The 18,484-nt window shown below is 44.9% G+C and overlaps 5 protein-coding genes across 5 annotated transcripts; 3 read left to right on the plus strand and 2 right to left on the minus strand.

The window, feature by feature from the left end:
* Positions 1-256: 256 nt before the first annotated feature.
* On the plus strand, positions 257-1,324 carry LOC6614417 (cytosolic Fe-S cluster assembly factor NUBP1 homolog). Its single transcript, XM_002038814.2, has one exon. The coding sequence runs from the start codon at positions 333-335 to the stop codon at positions 1,266-1,268; it is 936 nt and encodes a 311-aa protein (XP_002038850.2). The 5' UTR covers positions 257-332; the 3' UTR covers positions 1,269-1,324.
* On the minus strand, positions 1,315-6,077 carry LOC6614418 (structural maintenance of chromosomes protein 4). Its single transcript, XM_002038815.2, has 5 exons — positions 4,838-6,077; positions 4,152-4,776; positions 3,777-4,090; positions 2,031-3,714; positions 1,315-1,966 (listed from the first exon to the last, which is right to left on the minus strand). Exons 1-5 carry the CDS (start codon positions 5,971-5,973, stop codon positions 1,496-1,498), a joined length of 4,230 nt encoding a protein of 1,409 aa, XP_002038851.1. The 5' UTR covers positions 5,974-6,077; the 3' UTR covers positions 1,315-1,495.
* Positions 6,078-6,668: 591 nt separating this feature from the next.
* On the plus strand, positions 6,669-9,902 carry LOC6614419. Its single transcript, XM_002038816.2, has 4 exons — positions 6,669-6,867; positions 8,187-8,919; positions 8,985-9,507; positions 9,565-9,902. Exons 1-4 carry the CDS (start codon positions 6,669-6,671, stop codon positions 9,841-9,843), a joined length of 1,734 nt encoding a protein of 577 aa, XP_002038852.1. The 3' UTR covers positions 9,844-9,902.
* Positions 9,903-9,950: 48 nt separating this feature from the next.
* LOC6614420 (U6 snRNA-associated Sm-like protein LSm7) lies at positions 9,951-10,765 on the minus strand. Its single transcript, XM_002038817.2, has 2 exons — positions 10,666-10,765; positions 9,951-10,606 (listed from the first exon to the last, which is right to left on the minus strand). The coding sequence occupies exons 1-2, from the start codon at positions 10,678-10,680 to the stop codon at positions 10,289-10,291; spliced, it is 333 nt and encodes a 110-aa protein (XP_002038853.1). The 5' UTR covers positions 10,681-10,765; the 3' UTR covers positions 9,951-10,288.
* A 284-nt stretch (positions 10,766-11,049) lies between these two features.
* Positions 11,050-17,884, plus strand: LOC6614421 (BUB3-interacting and GLEBS motif-containing protein ZNF207). The gene is made up of 7 exons (XM_002038818.2): positions 11,050-11,220; positions 11,404-11,711; positions 11,768-12,029; positions 12,347-12,764; positions 13,844-14,230; positions 16,662-16,794; positions 16,890-17,884. Exons 1-7 carry the CDS (start codon positions 11,180-11,182, stop codon positions 17,024-17,026), a joined length of 1,686 nt encoding a protein of 561 aa, XP_002038854.2. The 5' UTR covers positions 11,050-11,179; the 3' UTR covers positions 17,027-17,884.
* The last annotated feature ends 600 nt before the right edge of the window (positions 17,885-18,484 follow it).

Below are 18,484 nucleotides of genomic sequence, written 5' to 3' on the forward strand. Positions count from 1 at the left end.
ATATCTTTATTTTTTTAAACCCATTTTTGGTTCCTTTAATATGAATATGAATATTTACATCAAAATATACTTTTTTTTTGTTTTTAATTATTATTTATTAAGTGAAGAATCCGTACATCATAATATAGCATCTTAACATCACAGGGTGGAAAATATAAATAACTTAAATTATTAATAAAATTGAATATCTTAGTTATATATTATTTTTAATTTTAATTACAGTTAATCAACACTTGTATGAGTGTTCGATTAATAATTGGCCACACTATTCCCTTGTTATCATTTCATTTCACAATTAGTTTACGGATTTTGAACTATTAAAGCTAAGAGACATGCAGGCACCTCCTCCGGAACACTGTCCTGGCGTGGAAAGCGAGGATGCGGGCAAGGGAAGCGCCTGTTCGGGATGCCCCAACCAAGGAGTCTGCAGCGATCCCAACAAGAAACTCGAAGATCCCGGCAAGGCCTTGGTGGTCGAATCCATGAAAGATGTCAAACACAAGCTGCTGATCCTGTCCGGAAAAGGCGGCGTTGGCAAGAGCACGGTAACCAGCTTGCTAGCTCGCTATCTGGCCAGGAGTAATCCGGACAGCAACTTCGGCGTGCTTGATATCGACATTTGCGGTCCATCGCAACCGCGTTTGATGGGCGCCCTTGGGGAAAGTGTCCACCAGTCCGGGTACGGTTGGTCACCTGTGGGAATCGAGGATAACGTGTGCCTGATGTCCATCGGATTTCTTCTGGGTTCTGTGGACGATGCCATTATTTGGCGGGGCCCCAAAAAGAATGGCATGATCAGGCAGTTCCTGAGCGAGGTGGACTGGGGAAATCTGGATCTCCTGCTGTTGGACACACCACCTGGCACTTCCGATGAGCATCTGTCTGTTGTTTCGTACCTGAAAGACGACACCAACCCGGAATCCCTGCGCGCAGTGATGGTAACCACTCCACAGGAGGTGTCTCTGCTGGATGTACGCAAGGAGATCAACTTTTGTAAAAAGCAAAATATCCCCATTGTGGGCGTGATCGAGAATATGAGCAGTTTCCGTTGCGGCCATTGTGGAAATACCTCCGAAATATTTCCAGCCAAAACCGGAGGAGCCCCTGCCATGTGCGCCGAAATGGGAATCCCGCTGTTGGGTTCCCTGCCTCTGGATCAACAGATATCTAAAGCCTGCGATTCTGGCGAGGATTTAACGGAGTTCAAGAACGTCACCACTGAGGCGCTGGAAGGAATTTGCTCAAAGATTATGGCCAGCTTTAGTTAGGAATATAGTTAGAGCCCACTGGGATTTTTAATAAAAAAGATGCCTGTACAATTTTATGTAACATTTATTATAAGTATTGAAAGGATAATACCAATTGGAAATACCGATTCCACCTGAGGTCATCAAATTACGTCTCGGTCTTCACCAGATATTAGATTACCAGGCAGTTTACAACATGCCCCTTTACAAGATAAGAAAACATTCTACAATATTGAAGTAGTTTGGAGTTAAACATTGAGTATGGGTGGGGAAGATGGCGGACTTGCTAGGGACACATCCGTGGTTACTTCTCCCGTGGCATCTGACGGTTGAGCAGCAACCTCAGTGGCGCCCTGTTCAACATTTTGCGCGAGTATTGTGTCCCTTGCCGTACTTTCCAAGGGCGGCGCAAATGTGGTATCCCTCCCCAACTCGCCAATCAAGCGGACTATTTGCTCTGACGGCGGGGCTTGGCTCTCCTCCGTGGGTGTATCGTCTTGGTTCTCGCCAGCTATCGTGTTATCCCCCTCAATCGTTCCACCCACGTACTGGCTGTTAGCGACCACCGGCGACTGAGTGGGCAGCGTAGGCGGATAGTTCAGCATAGTGATGGAGTCCGTACAATCGCTGACCTTGTATATGCCCACCAGGAAATTGGCCAGCTCAAACATGTTGACACGAAGTGAAACAATTATGAACTGAGCGTTTTTCGTACGTTCCTAGGTAAAGACAACAATTGGCGTTAAAATGTGAATGTGAGAAAAGAATCACAGAGATATTTACCTTGATATAGTGCCCCACTATAGACACATTCTTGAAATCCAGCGCCGCATCAATTTCATCCATGAAGTACAGCGGAGAGGGCTTGTAATAATGCAGGGCAAACACAAGTGCCAGTGAGGAGAGAGTTTTCTCACCGCCTGAGAGATTCGAGATGTATTTCCAGCTTTTCTTTGGCGGCCGCACCGTAAAATTGACGCCCTCGGTGAACGGATCCATGGAGTCGACCAGCTCCAGCTCAGCATCGCCGCCTAGTGTGATCATCTGGTACATTTCCTTCAGTTTCCTCGTTATAATGCTAAAGCCATCCATGAACTCCTTGTACCGTCGCTTGCGCACTTCCTCGTACTTGTCGCGCATCTCATTACGCTTGGAGGTGATGTCCTCCAGCACACGGACGCGATCGAGGTAGACTAAGCGCTTCTCGTTGAACTCCTTTATGCAACTCAAGTTGGGCTTCTTTGTTTTCAGATCTTCCTCCAGCATAGTTTGCTTATATTGCAAGGCTTCCAGAGTCTCTGCCTCCAGCTCTTCTTCGTTGAGTTCTTTAAGTGGCGCTTGTGGTTCAGTCTCTCCAGGAATCTCGTTGAGCTTCAAAGGCGCCAGTTGAGCCTGCCACCCGGGAATGTCATTCTTCACCTTGTTCATTCTTCCCGCTGCAGCTTGTAGCTTAGTATCTATTTCAATGCGCTCGATATTTCGTTTGTTCTCCTCCTTGGTGATCTCATCTATTTCTTTTTTTATATCGGAGGATTGGGATTTGGCGCCCTCGATGGACGCTTCCGATTCCTCCATTTCCTTTTCCAGCTCCTCTTTCTTTTCCTGAGCCTTCTTTCGATCCTCATTCAACAATTTCAATTTTTCTTCTGCAGTTTTTATATTCTCACGGAGATTATTAGTGTTTCCAGTGATTTTCTTTATGTTTCGATCTGCTGTGGCCAAGCCCACATGCAAGGACCGCACGTGGGAGGCCAGCTTTTCGATCTGGCTGTTTACCTTCTTGATCTTGGCCTCCACGGGCTTGACACTTTCGTTTCTAAGGGTATCGTACTGGTTCTGGATCTCTTCGATTTGGCTGGAGACAGCTTGTTCGGCGAATTGTGCTTGTTCCAGCTCTTGCTTCGCTGCTTCTATTTGCTCCTCCCGCTCCTTGACTGCTGTTTCGTCTGTTGTTTTCTTGAGCATTCGCTGCCGCTGCGCATCGCATTGCTTCAGGTTGCTGGCCATCTGTTGTTCCAGGGAAGTGATGCTCACCGCCAGCCGCTTGTACTCCGCCTCGTCACGCTGCAAGCCATTCTTCAGGGTTTGAATCTCGCGCTCAAGACTGCCCTGCTGTTCCTGGCAGTAATTGACGCGGGCCTGTAGCTCCTCCGCCTGAATCTGCATGTCTTCTAACGCCTTCTGGGATATTTGCGAACTGTCAGCCGATTCTGCCGTCTTGGTGCGCACCTGGGTACCCATTTTTCCGCGTATAGGACGATTGCCGCCACCAGACATGGTTCCCGTCATCTCGATCATCTCTCCACGTAAGGTCACAACTCGGTAGCGTTCCCTGCCGTAGGCGATGCGGGTGCCCTGTTCTAGATCGTCACACACCAGTGTGTTCCGCAAGGCGAAATAGAAAGCGGTTCGTACGCGGTCATCTTCAACCTTAACCAGATCGTACAAACGAGGAACGTTTTCTGGTCTGCAATAGTAAGTGAATGGTGTAAGTACCCTACATTTTCATTCTCTATTGCTATTACTTACGTATTTATCCTGGAGTTGGCATCACGACGATGGTGCTCAATCTTGTCCAACGTAATAAAGGTGGCTCTGCCCACGTTGTACTCCTTTAGAGCGCCAATGGCCGCCGATGCGGTGTCATAGTTGTCCGTGACAATGTTGTCCAACCGCCCGCAGGCAGTCGAAATAGCAATGTCGTACTTGGCATCTATGCCACCCAAATCACCCAGGCGTCCTAGAATACCAGGGATCTTTCCCTCCATCTTCATACGCATGAGGAAGTCTAGGACCTTGTTATTGGATCGCTGAGCCTGCATGACGCTAGATCTTTCATTGATCTGCCGAAAAAGGTATTTATAAATAGAAGAACGATATAGAATGCACCTATATAAACCATACCTCTGTTCTTAGTTTGTTGCACTGCATGGATAGGTTGCGCTCCTCTTTAACCATTTTGTCCACTTCCGCGGACTTGCTGACAATTTCGGTCTTCATCTGTGGAATGCTTTCTTTCAGCTCGTCCACCCTTGTTACTTTCTCCTCCAGACTTTTCTGCGACTGCTCGTACGAACTTTTAAGGGTTTCATATTTCCTTGACTCAGTTGTCTCCGCCTGTTTAAGGATCTTGAGCTGCGACTCGAACACTTGCAGCTCTCCTTTAGCCGTGTTGACCTTCTCCTTAAGGCCCACCAGTTCGTCACTGAGCTTAAGGCGCTTCTCGGTAAGTGGCGCAGTGGTTTTAGTTAACTCGGCCTGCTGCTTTTCAAGCTCCTCATTCATTGTCACCTTATTTACTTCCAGGCTCTCCAATTTCTTGTTGCAATCTTCGATCTCGCGCTGATTTTTCTCCGGCAACATGTGCAGATTCTCCACCTCTTTTTCGTTCTTTTCTATTTGTGCTTTGTCCTTCTTGCGCTGCTTGTTCGTGTTCTCCATTGTGCTCTGGATCTCTGTGTAGGCACTCTCAACAGTCACAAGTCTTTTCTTGATCTGTTCGCGCTTCTTCACTAGAGCTTCGTAGGCTCTGAAATAAAGTAATGTAATGTAATATATAGCTCAGTTTGAAGTTGAAATTAAGTACTTACTCAATTTCTTTTCGGATGATTGTTTCCTTTTCGGCTCGCGATTGTTTCAGGGCAGCAGTGCCCTCGTCGTGGGTTTTCAGCTCTTCCGCACAGGCTTCGTGCTCCTGGGTGTACTGCTCCAGCTTGCTCTTTTTGATGCTGATGATCTTTTGGATGTGGAAGGATTTGGTGCGCACCAGTTCATTCTCCTTCTTCAGATAGTCGACGGCCTCATTGAACGGTTGTTCCAGATCTTTCATCTCGCGCTCGGCCAGCTTGCAGCGGTTGTGCTTTTCTGTTCGGTCGTCTGTGAGTTGATCTACCCGTTGGTTTATCTGCTGCAGTGGGCGAATGTAGCGCTGCGTTCCGACAATATCCTCCAGGTATTCCAACATTCCAGTTTCATTTTCAGTCTGCCCTTTTGGCTTCATCATGGCAATGGACTCCACTTCGCCCTGCAGGATGAGGAAGCGATTGTGCTCCAGATCCACATGATGCTTCTTGAGCAGCTTAGCCACATCCTTGAGCTGCGCCCGCTTGTCGTTGATCTGGTAGTAGGAAGAGTTGTCCGACATGGCAGTGCGTTCGATAACAATGCTAGAGTCGGGCACGTCCTCGCATGTGCCGTCGCCCTTGTCTACGATCTGCTTGAAGTGGACGGCTACCGAGCAGCTACGCAGATTGGGATAACTTGACGAGGAGTGGATCAAGGTGGATACGCGCTTGCAACGGATGCGATTGGCTCGGCAGCCAAACACAAACATCATGGAGTCGATAACGTTGCTCTTGCCACTGCCATTGGGTCCAATGATGGCAGTGAAGCTCTGGTGGAAGGGACCCAATTCCACTTCGCCCGCATAGCTCTTGAAATTCCGATTCACAATCTTCGAAATGATCAGGCGCGGTCCGGTGCTCTCCATGGAGCAATGCGGCGGCACCGGAGGCGGTATGTATATGTCGCCGATCCGGGTGCCGCCCTCCTCGTCGTCGAAGATCAGTGCATCATCCAGCGCGTCCGCGGCGGCGTCCTCCTCCTCCTGTTTTTGCTGCGCCCGCAATTGTTGCTGAGCAGTTAGCTGCGGTACGCGAAACTGGCCGCTCTGCCGGGCTCCGCCAGCTGCCTTGGGCGTGCCCTTGCTGAGACGCGCCTTCTGCATCGTGTGCTATTCTCAGTAAATTCTCCGTGTGGATTTATCTAGGAAAAATCCACGAATTACAAAATCGCGATTTCGGGCGCCAATGGTAATAGGACGCTATCAGCAGTGTGACCGTCTCGATGTGCTCGCAAAATACTGACAAGAAAAATTCAGATACGTTGGCAGCTCTATAGTTTGAATTTAAATTAAAAATCGTTACATCGACGCTAAGAACCAATTTCAAATAAATATTCTAAAACATATATGAAACTGCTATTTGTAGTTATAATATAAAATATTATTAATTAAATAACAATAAAACTCAACTAAGTAGTTTTTTCGATGGAGTTCACAAAATAATATTTCAAATGCATGAATTTCATAATTAGCAAGCAAACTATTGAACTTCCAAACACGCCGTGTAATAGTTTGGAAATTATGAATAACTCAGCGCGCTCTTCGCTCCCCAAAAACATAAGCGAGACACCCACTGCGCAGAGCTTTCTCTCCGCTATCCGCAAGTCAGAGAAATGCCCAAATATATAATGCCTTGGCTGCATCTCGCACGACTTTAGTCACAACTCGACTTTGGCTCGGTGCGGAACCATTTTCACTGGCGGTTTTTCTTCGGTTTTCCGATCGCGCGCAAGATTACAGCGCTCAAAGCAAGCGGCCAAACCCAAACGCGAGTGGCAAAGTGGAAAGCAGGCTGAAAAATGCTCTGCCCGGGGGAAAATGCCTCTAATGCAAATGGCCAAACGGGTTTCACAGTCAAGGTCGTCGCTTCCGCCCAGCGGCGCTCGAAACCACAACCAACAGCGCGAATCCCCAACGCCCACCGATTACCCAGTTTGTGCATCTGGATGATGGCGGCGCTAATGATTATGTCGTCTTCGCTGGACGCCCTGGTCATTGGTAATTTTCTCTCCTTTTGTTCGCTTTTCGATTGGGTTCGACTGAATTTATTTAGTTTTTGGCATGCTCATGCGCGCATGCGCACATTGGGTGTGAAAGTTGTCGATCGAATCGAAGGAGTTATATAACACGAAACTGCCAGCCAAGTGGGGCCAAGTCGGGTTGTCCACAAGCCCGCACCCGTCCCCAAAAAACAAAAACTAAAAAGAGCGTGTGCATTGAACCCCATGACAGTTGCTGAAATTTTCCTGACCCGCTGCCTTGGCCTCTCTGGCCAGCGGAGATGATAAATTTACTTTCTAAATGCTGCAATTGCCCAGCTGCCCCAGCTAGACATTCAGCTAGAGCTGCAGATTGAGATTCAGATGGAGATCGAGATGGAGATATACACACACGGACTGTCAGTCAGTCGGCTATCTGCTATAGCGCCACATACATATGCACATATCTCCAATCTCGAGATCGCATCTTGCATTTGGCCAACACACGTCGCTTGCCCAACCGCCTGAGTTACGATCTAGTCCGGCACGGCTACGGGCCATTGCTGCCGATCCATGATGCAAACGCATTTCAGCCCGTCGGCCGCAATTTGGCACATGGCTGGGACGCATTTCCAAGTGCGTGGAGCTGGCGTTGGTGCCAGAAAGACCTATTACACAAGTATATCTCAAAGGTGCTTCATAGTTAACTCTGATTCTAGCAATATTTAACCAATATTTCCAATTCCAAGTTTGCTGGTGCATAAAAATTGGAAAAATGTAAAGTCATTTAAATGGCAAGTCAACATAATTTTGAGTGCTAGTTTTGTGCCAGCTGTACTTCGTGACTAGTTGCAAGTCTTACTATTGTTTCCATCACGTTTAAATCACGGGGGAAGATCATCTGAGATCACATTATGGTTAATATAATGTTAATTGAGGCCTCGAGCCAATCAAAAAGGTCATCGAAGTCCAACTCCTCGGAATTCAGGCACTTCTAAATGAGCAAGTGGCCTACACACATTCATATAGATATTTCCTTGAGGTTTGTCCAACTTTTCGTTTCAATTGAAGTAGCGACGGGGTTTTTTTTTTGCTTTTTGTCGTCTTGCTCCGTAATAGTTGACTACTATTCGCAACTATGCGCACCACCCATTTCAGTGCGTGATTGGTGGTATCCAGCTGGAAAAAAGGCAAAAATATTGCTGCAAGCGGCTAATTTTGGGCTGACGTGAGCGGTATCGTTTTTGGGTCAATGCATTATTCAGTAATCAGTCTCCTTGTTAATTACACACGGCTATCTCACACCCAGTTTTTGTTTTTTGTGTGCCTGCTTTGCAGACAATGATGGAATAGTCGGCAACCAGACTCGGCATCGCCGCTCGACCTCCGGCGCAGTCAGTTGCATGCAAGATGCACGCTTCTACCGCAACCCCAACAGGCCGGTCCACAAGATCTGGACGAACAGCGAGTGCGCCAAGTATTTCCTCTGCCTCGACGGCGAGGTGTTCGAATTCAAGTGCTCCGAGGGACTGCTCTTCGATGTGGTGCGTCAGATCTGCGACTTCAAGGCGAATGTGGACAATTGCGATGTGAGCGCGGAGACGCCGGCTCCAAAGCCACTGCTGGAGATGGCCGATTGTGCGGATGAGTACCAGTTGGGCTGCGCCGACGGCACCTGCCTGCCGCAGGAGTACTTCTGCGACGGTTCGGTGGACTGTCCCGACGGCTCCGACGAAGGCTGGTGCGACGTGGAGCACGATCCGAATGCGGCTGGTGCCTGTGATCCGCGAAAGTGCCAGTTGCCGCAGTGCTTCTGCTCAAAGGATGGCACCCAGATACCCGGCAGTCTTCCGGCACAGAGTGTTCCGCAGATGATACTGCTGACCTTCGACGATGCCATCAATCACGATAACTGGGAGCTGTTCTCCAAGGTTTTGTTCACACAGCACAGGCGAAACCCCAATGGGTGTCCCATTAAGGGCACATTCTATGTTTCGCATCCGTTTACCAACTATCAGTATGTGCAGAAGCTTTGGAACGATGGTCACGAGATCGCAGTGCACTCAGTAACGTAAGTTGTTGATCAGCCTGTAAATGACTTCAAATTGAGATTTCACTTTAATTGATTGCCCGTAGGCATCGCGGTCCAGAGATGTGGTGGTCCAAGAATGCCACAATTGAGGATTGGTTCGATGAGATGGTTGGCCAGGCCAATATCATCAATAAGTTTGCAGCGGTTCGAATGGAGGAGATCCGTGGGATGAGAGTACCCTTTCTGCGCGTCGGCTGGAATCGACAGTTTCTCATGATGAAGGAGTTTGGTTTCGTGTACGATTCCTCCATGGTTGCGCCGCATTCGAACCCTCCTCTGTGGCCCTACACCTTGGACTACAAGATGCCGCACAGCTGCACGGGCGTGAATCAGAATTGCCCGTCTAGGAGTTATCCCGGCATTTGGGAGCTGGTGATGAACCAACTGGAAGTGGGAGAGTATATGTGCGGCATGGTGGACACCTGTCCGCCGCATTTGAGCGGCGAGGATGTGTACAGAATGCTGACGCACAACTTCAAGAGGCACTACCTCAGCAATAGGGCACCCTTTGGCCTGTACTTCCATTCCACTTGGTTCAAGAAAGTCGACTATCTGAATGCATTTCTGGTAAATATTCCATTTGTCAGCATAATACTAGATCTTCATTCCTTCCTGATCATTTAGAAATTCCTCGACGATCTGCAAAAGCTGCCGGATGTGTTCTTCGTGACTAACCAGCAGGCGATTCAATGGATGCGCCATCCCACGCCCAGTAACCAGTTGCACCAATTCGAGTCCTGGCACTGCCAGCCAAAGGACTTGGATCCCCACGAGCAGGTCTGCAACACGCCGAATGTGTGCAAGGTGCGAAGCCGAGTGCTGCAGGAGGATCGGTTCTTCTACACTTGCATGGATTGTCCTGCACAGTATCCCTGGATTCGCAACGAGTTCGGCTTGGACTAAGGTGATAGCCCGCTGGACACTAAAGAGCTCGGCGCAAGGCGCTTGGATATATCCATAATGCTAGGAGCATTCCATAAATAATTGGATAAGATTGATAAAATTTTAGGTTTCAATTGTTTAGAAAAATTAATATTTATAAATTGGATTACGCATATTTAGATGATTCAGCTTTCAAAATCTGACCGTAAGCAAACCCGTAGATAACTTCGTAACATACCTGAAGAGGATAAAGTGATTAAATTTAAAATCGGAACACTAAATATTATGGAGAAGCTTAAACACTTTCGCGGGCTCATAAACGTGGTACTTTGCGGCCTGATTAGATTTTAAGAACTAATTTATACGTATGTATGTATGTCTCCGCTAAATATATTTAAACCGATTTCCAAAAGAGCCTTGTACTTAGTCTACATCCTGGAACGCATCCTAGCCACAAATCCTTGGACTATTGCGTTATAAACGGATTGGCTATGCTCTCGACTCCGTCTTGTGGACAAATGAGCACGAGGGCTGTGCCGCGACAGACGACCAGTCCCAGGCTGCGGGTCTGCTCCTCGGTCAGTTTGTAGGGCTCATCCGAGTCGCGCAGATACTCAACCGTGTTGTCCAGCACCAGATTGAGCAGCGCGTCGTATCCCTTGAGGATTCCGGACGCCTCGCGGCCGCCCGCGAATTTCACGCGGATCTGTTTCTCCAGGTACTTGGAGAGGTCCAGAATGGACTCTTTACGGCGCTTCTCCTTGCCGTCATTGTTGCCACCCACCTGCCAGGTCACGATTATGAAGATTAAGCACCACAATTTTGATATTCTATTTAATTTACCTTTTTATCTGCCATTATTCTGCTTTATTTTTTTTTTGGTAAATGCCGGCTGATAAAGAGTGACCAAAGCAAATTTTTTTTAGAAATACACCAAAATAATGCGCTACTAGCCAGCAGATGGCGCTGGTGAAGTAATCTTATGGGCCGCGCTTTCCGAGGAACATAATCGATAATAATCGTATAAACATGTGTAAGAATTTCGTATAATGTTCTTTTAAAAATATGACAACAAAGTTCTCTTATTTCTACTGTCATAGTATAAAATCACTTAGAAATTATTTTCTTACCGTTTACCATTGAGGCGAACATATCTAATATTATTTGTTTAATAATTATTATATTGTTTAAATATATCGATAAGAATCATTTATTTCAATCGATGCGATGGTCACTCTGACTGGCTCTCCATTTTGTTTTCCACGACATAGCAATTTGTAGTTCAACAAATTGTTTTTTTCTACCAATTACCGGAGCGATTTTGTAAATTTAAGTGTTTTAAAGTCACCTTAGGATCATGGGACGCAAGAAGAAGAAGGCCTCCAAACCCTGGTGCTGGTATCCTTTTCGCAAAACAAAGAAATATTTTTTCACTGCATGTGCCGCTTGCTGTATCTGCACATACACTCGCATTTATATAATGGTATTGGGTTGGGGGTAGATACACACACACGTATATGCATTCTGGCTACAACGCCGCATCCTCGTGAATTTTCCTTAACTCTTAACGCCAAAAACTAGGTACTGCAACCGTGAGTTCGATGACGAAAAGATCCTTGTGCAGCACCAGAAGGCCAAGCACTTCAAATGCCACATCTGCCACAAGAAGTTATACACCGGACCGGGACTATCCATACACTGCATGCAGGTGCACAAGGAGACGGTGGATAAGGTCCCCAACTCGCTGCCCAATCGCTCAAATATTGAAGTCGAAATCTTCGGCATGGACGGCATTCCCGCCGAGGATCTCAGGGATCACGAACGCCAGAAGAATGGGGGAAAGTCTGATTCGGACGATGATGAACCGGTGGCCAAAAAGAAAGTGGAATGTAAGTGACCAGCAAAGCGAATTGTATACAAAATCACTATACAACATTCATTGCAGATGCCATGAGTGTACCGCCGCCTATGATGATGCCCCCAAACATGATGCCACCGCACATGCTGGGCCAGTACGGCATGGGCATGATGCAGCATATGCCGCCGCTGCCTCCGTATCCAGTGCCCATGATGCCGCACATGATGCCTCCGCGTCCTCTGTTTCCAGCCGCCATGGCCACAACATCGGCGGCAGCTGCTGCGGCGGCGGCACATCATCACCACGCCGCCGCCATGGCTCAACAAAAGCCAACATTTCCAGCGTACAGGTTAGCATCGTTAGGGGAAGACCACATAAGAATTCTGCTAGCTTTTTATCTAAAGATAGCAGTTAGATCCTGCTACTAATCTTTTATTTGAACAAATCGTATGTAGATTTAGTTTTGGGGGTATTTTAAGCGAAATACTTTCAACTTTTTTGCTTTCATCTAGTGAACTCGAAATAATTATTCACATTGGCACATTTTTAATAGTTTTCCCCTATTAAACATAGTTGTGAAGCCAGTCAAATGACTTATTATTTGGTCTAATCCCAAGAATTTGTTTTAAACTAACGTAAATCAATTATTTCTTCTTTTTGATAAAGTAATGCTACCATAAGTGCTCCGCCTACTACCAATCATGCTGGTGGCGCATCAGGCGCACCACCAAGTGGTCCGCCCGATGCTCAGCAACACCAGCAGCGACCTCCAGCTCCACCGGCGGCAAGCGGAACATCCGCTGCTGCTGTGACCACAAAGATAATGCATCCACAGGAGGACCTGAGCTTGGAAGAATTGCGAGCGCGCCAACCGAAAATACAAGCACGGTTGGCGGCCGCTTTGGCTTCACTGGCGAATCCACAAAGTTGCAAGAGTCCCAGCAACAATGGTGGCGCCTCCACGTCGATTCCCACCACTCCGCCGCCCCCGTCGCTGGCCGGGATCTCGCCAACGGGTAGCAATAGCAGCAGTGGCATGGCTAACTCGATTGCCGTCTCCGCAGCCATGTCGAAGGCCCAGGAAGTGAGTTCTTATCATAGTTATAGAAACCATAGTCAATATAAATAAACAGACCGGGACAGTAACGACTTCCACTGATTAACCGTAAATGACAAGCACAACGGACTGAAACGAGGACGTGTAAAGAAAGACAATTTCCTCCAAAAAAAAGAAATATAATGAAAGAATAAATGTAATTTCACATACAAAACCTGACCGAATTTCGACTGCATTTTGAGAGAATGCATTAGCATTCTAAGAGAATTCCATTTTTTCAAACAGGACACTTTTTTACATTTACTCTGTTTAGACGACCACAGCGTACGAGAGCAAACAGATTACGAGAATCACACAATACGAAACAACATTTAAAAGAAAAGAATACTTTTTTTAGCATATAGAATGATATATGTCTGTACAATTTTTAATTAAAAAAGAAATTAATGGCAACAAAACAAACGAAACGGCGGTTTTCAATTTAATTAATTTGATTTAAAGCATCTTACCTCAAAGCCCAGAGAACTCGTTAGAAGGGAAAAGCAAGGTTTCACATTGTCTGGCCCTAAACGTAATCTCCATCAATCTGATATGCCAACACATGTACCAGTTTCCCCTCTTGTATTGTATTTTAAAGGTAAAGCGGAAGCAGCTGAAATGCAAATCACATGCCCACTGATAAATAGAAAAATTCTTAATAGCGGGTGGGCTGATTTAATTGGATCATAGGGGCATATTTGAAGCCAGCTTGCTTAGTATGTGTTAGAGAGCTATGTAGTCGGTTACACGCTTAGTCAGCGTTTTCATGTGAATTCTAAAGAATTATTTTGAAATAAAGAAACTAAAATTAGATGATTACTTGATATGATCTAGTAACTTTTGTCCGTTAATTTTTGCTACTTCATCTGCAATTTTATATTTTTTTTATTTGGGTTTCAGCCCCGTACTACAAATTTTTTGAAACCCAAAGCAATTTTTTTGTTAGCACGATATGTACAAAAAGACCTGACTCAGTCAGGATACATTTTTTTTTGGCTGACCCCGAATTTACACCCTCCCAGTGGCAAGTGAGATAAATTCAATCGATTCCAAACATTTTCTTACAGAACGCCGCTCTAGTAGCCGTGGCACAGGCCCAGGCGCAGGCACACGCACATGCTGCCCAGGTGCAGGCCCAAGCTCAAGCCCAGGCCGTGGTCCAAGCTCAGGTGCAAGCCGCCCATGTGGCGCACGCTGTGGCAGCACAGCATCAGGCGGCACAGCAGCAACAGGCGGCTCAGCAGCAACAGCAAGCCGCGGTGCAACAGCAGGCGGCGGTGCAGCAGCAGCAGCAACAACAGGCGGTGGTGCAGCAGCAGCAGGCGGCGCAGCAGCAGGTCAAGCAACTGGAGGAACTGAATCGGGCTGTGATGCTCCAGCGCTTTCAGGCTGCCCGACAGCCTGGGAATCCCGGTGCGGCAGCAGCGGCTGCGGCGGCCGCAGCCGTCGGCATGGTAAGTCTCTAATCCTGTGGTGCTGCGTATGCCACGCGAGCAATCAAACCAAAGAATGAACTTGACTTAACAATACCAAAATTCCGAGTGCTGAGAATCTCAATCTGTAAAAGACCATAATAGAAATACCGATCTTGTGTCCTAGAATGGTATCGTAAAGCCAACGACAGCATTTTCGAGTGGGTTAACCCAATAAATAAAGCTTCGCCCTCATCATCATGGTGATCACCTATTAGCTAATGTTTTTCGCGATTAGTTGGGGGTTCTAAATTTACAATGATCCTATCTATAGTTAACCGAAACGCACACTCATAAGACTAATCTCAAATTTATGTTGAAACCATCAAGATCTTGCTTGAGGATACATTTAAAAAATGTGTGTATTTGTAAAAAAAAATATATAATTTTTTTTATTTTAAAAAGGTTTCCGTTTGTTAATAAATAAAATTATTTAGGAGCTGATAGGAAAAGGAAATTTGCACTTCTTTAACCAAAATAACGTTTTCATCAGTGTAAAAACAATCACTTGGCTAACTACAACCGCTTACCAACACTACCGCTTAAATTTCCCTTTTCTTTTCGAACCCATTAATTTTGCCCAGCTTAGAAACAAGGAAGATCAACAGTCTCAACTAAGTTTTAACGCCATATGTATAAATATAAAAAACCCTATTAAGCTTGTAAACTGGAAAAATGTGTTAAAGTTACCGTTACAATTGCAGTACAGAGCAGAAGTTCAGTGTTGATAAACGATAAAGTGTTGCAAAAGTGTTGCGCAGGGTCCAAAAAGAGTTACAGTATGTATGGTTTTTGTACAACAGCAAGTTAATCTCTTGCCCCAAAACCCAACCTAATCACTACCTCCAATAAAACTCACACCCCGCAAAATGATATGTGATATACAAAGTGCGCAATGCAACCAGATAAGTAAAAGCCAAAAACTCCATTATAATCTTACTTAGTCGTACTTATGCAAGTAATTATGTAGTCTAAGCAGTTACCTACTCTACTCTATCTCTCTCAATATCACACCCATGCGTATATAATCCACAAGATCAAACCCCCCGAACCCAAATGAGTTTCTAGTACGTACTGCCTTGCAAGTAAAACAGAAAACAATGAACATTTACAAATATGTTAGTGAATGAGAGAACAGTCGTGAGTTATGTTATACTATTTTGCAAGCCATGTAAGTACATTTCAATAATTTCTATTACAAAAAAAAAAAAAAAAAAAACAAAAGAAACAATTACTTTGAATTTGTCGTAATGGTTGCTGCGTTGGTTGGTTTAATTGATTGATGATTGATTGACTGGTTGATTGATTAATTCATATCCACAAGATATACACTTGAATTAAGTAAGACAACACTCCGCATTGATATGTCTCTATCTATTTCTATTACCTTGATACTTCACCCACCAATATAAAAACACAACCTAAAAACTACCTCATAAGCATTATATCTAAATGTTTTATGACCTGTAAATTGTATTACCATATATCAGTGTTTTATGTTTTTCCGATCACGCATTTCTGTCTCGAAATCAAATTCTTCCTTCATTGAAAAGCATTCCTAATTCATACCATCCACATCCACTACCATTCACACTAACATTCCATTCATCTGGTTTAACGCGCAGAACAAATGCTTAACCAAGGTAGAGGACTTCCGGTCCGCGATTCCTTCAATTTCATTTACAACCGATGAGCTTGCCGTAGACCTCCTCCTAACCCAATCTCATCCTCATCCAACTCTACTCTTAGCCAAGTTTGAAACTAACTTTAACAGAAAGATATTGGAACTTGAACTCGACCCCATGCCTCCGGTTAGTAAATCAAATTACTATTTCTTTTTCTTAAGTGCGAATACGAATAATTTCTTATGTTGCTCTACATGAAGTGCAACTCAATTATTAGAATACAAAACCAAATATGGTTTGCAATGCAATCCCCTCACACCTTCTTCCACACCATCGTCGTCGTCAGTTCAGTTTCCGAATTGTAAGTACTTTTCATTTTAAATCAACAAACTATTTAATTACAACCAAAATATATTGTTTTACCATGGTGAGAAGAGAAGTCTCGCCCCTTCTCTCTGCTCTACTCAATATTCTACTCTATATTTCTTGTCTCTGCTCTATCATACATTTGTAATGCGATGCAAAAATGTTTTCCACCAACAAAAAACCAAACACACACACACACCTTATCCATTTATTGAATAAGTACGCAAAACCAACTTATTAATATTTTAAATGAAAAAAAAAAAACAAAAAACGAAACAACATAATTAATAACAACTTAGCTAATTTTGTGTACAATGGCTTCAATATAGACCTTGCTGAAGTGCCTTCAGGAGTATTAATCCGTGACCTCTTTTCCATGCTCTTCTATATCTTTCTCTCCTCATCCGGTCCTACACCTTCAGATGCCGCTCCCTGGGCACATGCAGCTTATGCAGCCGATGCTAAGACCGGCCATGGCCATTGGACCCCATGGAGCTCTCATAGGCGGGAATATGCTTAGAGCCGGTGGCCCCGGATTACACGGCATGCCTGCAGGTATGTGACTAGATTGCTGGCTGTAAACGGCGTAGCGGTTGCTAACTATTTAAAGATCGAAATAAATACAGATTTACATTATGATTTCGGCTTAGGTCTACTGCCAATGCAGATAGGACTACCGGGAATGCCGGGTGCCTTACCAGCAGGAGCGATGGCGATGCCTGGAATGGGCGTAATGCTGCAAGGACATCCCAATATGCTGCAAATGATGCAGCCGCGCTTTAGATGATGTCTGCCCGCAGCGCCGTGTCTGTTGCAGGCGCCAGCAGCCCAGACGCCAACGCACCTGCAACCGCAGCCGCATCCTCAGCACGTGCAGCCAGCCCGGTCCTTTTCCCGCACCACGGCCGCTCTGCAGGCTCAGGCACCACTGTTGAGCCTGCCGCTGCCACTGCTTTTCCATGAGTGAGGCACGGATCAAGCTTATGATTGCAAACAGCAAAACAGCGCGCACTCAGCAAGCAAGTTCTTTTATAAAATCCAACCAAAGTCAGTTTTTTTTTTTCAATGTATAACAGTTTTTGAGACACGGTACCCTAAAAACACACATACACACTTCTTGGCCACACGCTACCCACTAATCAGCGGTTATGCCTAGTAAACAAGTCGATGTCATTTATATATATATATTTCGTTCATCTAAAGCACTCCATTTTAGCTTTTGTTTTAAACCAAATTCCCCATTTTTCCCAATCTGACCCTCTCGATGTGCGTGCATAAATACATCTTTTAGATATATTATTCGTACTCTTTGTATAACACAAAGTATCACAACGCTAAACCACACACACACTAACACCAACCATCTGAAGCTATTTTGTTGTGCTGTAGAAATCTATCTAATATCTGTATCTATATCTGTATAATCAGCAAATTAATCGTTGACACTTAACATTTAACATTCTTTTCTTTTTTTTAGTTTCATTTAGTGAGCATATACTTTAAACACATCCACACCCACACACTCTCAAGTTGTTTAATTATATCGCCTACAAAACAAATGAAATCCGAAAAGAAAAAAACCTTCGAAATCACACAAAACCAAATGCAAAACCAAAAAACATGAACGCTCAAAGCCCTGGGTATGTTGACAATTGCCATAAGCAGCATTTTTGTGTTGTTTTTGTGTTATTCGTGCGTAATTATACTTTCGATTCTTTATGTCCACGTGAAAAGCTCTGCAAACTGTTATAATGTTTTTAAAATTCATAAAACTTCTGGCCAGGCCCCATGTTGTCTAGACCTTCGTTCAATCGTTCAGTTGCGGCTGGCAAAAAGTAAGTCCTATCTTTCCTTACCTAGTATATATTCAACTATATACAAAAATATTTATTCGAAATTTGTTTGTATCGTTTCTGTTTTTTTGGTATGTAAAATATATTTGGTGTGTGTCATCGTGAGACAACAGATCAGAGCAGGTATCTACATTCAAATTGATTTTCTTATTCAATAGTTATATGTGCATAAACAAATACTATCTATCCTAAGTCATTTGGTTATGGTATGGTTGGTACTAATCAACAACAACTACAATAAAACAAAACACCCATCCCCCTGTAAACCGCCTACATAGTTTATAGAGTTGCCCCCTTGCTGAGAATCTAGATAGGAATTGCTCACGTGTTAGTAACTACACTCGATACTCGTACATTGTTTCGGGATAGATCTTGATACTTTTGCTTAGTTG

This window comes from Drosophila sechellia, chromosome 2L (assembly GCF_004382195.2).
Source record: "Drosophila sechellia strain sech25 chromosome 2L, ASM438219v1, whole genome shotgun sequence".
NCBI lineage: Eukaryota > Metazoa > Arthropoda > Insecta > Diptera > Drosophilidae > Drosophila > Drosophila sechellia.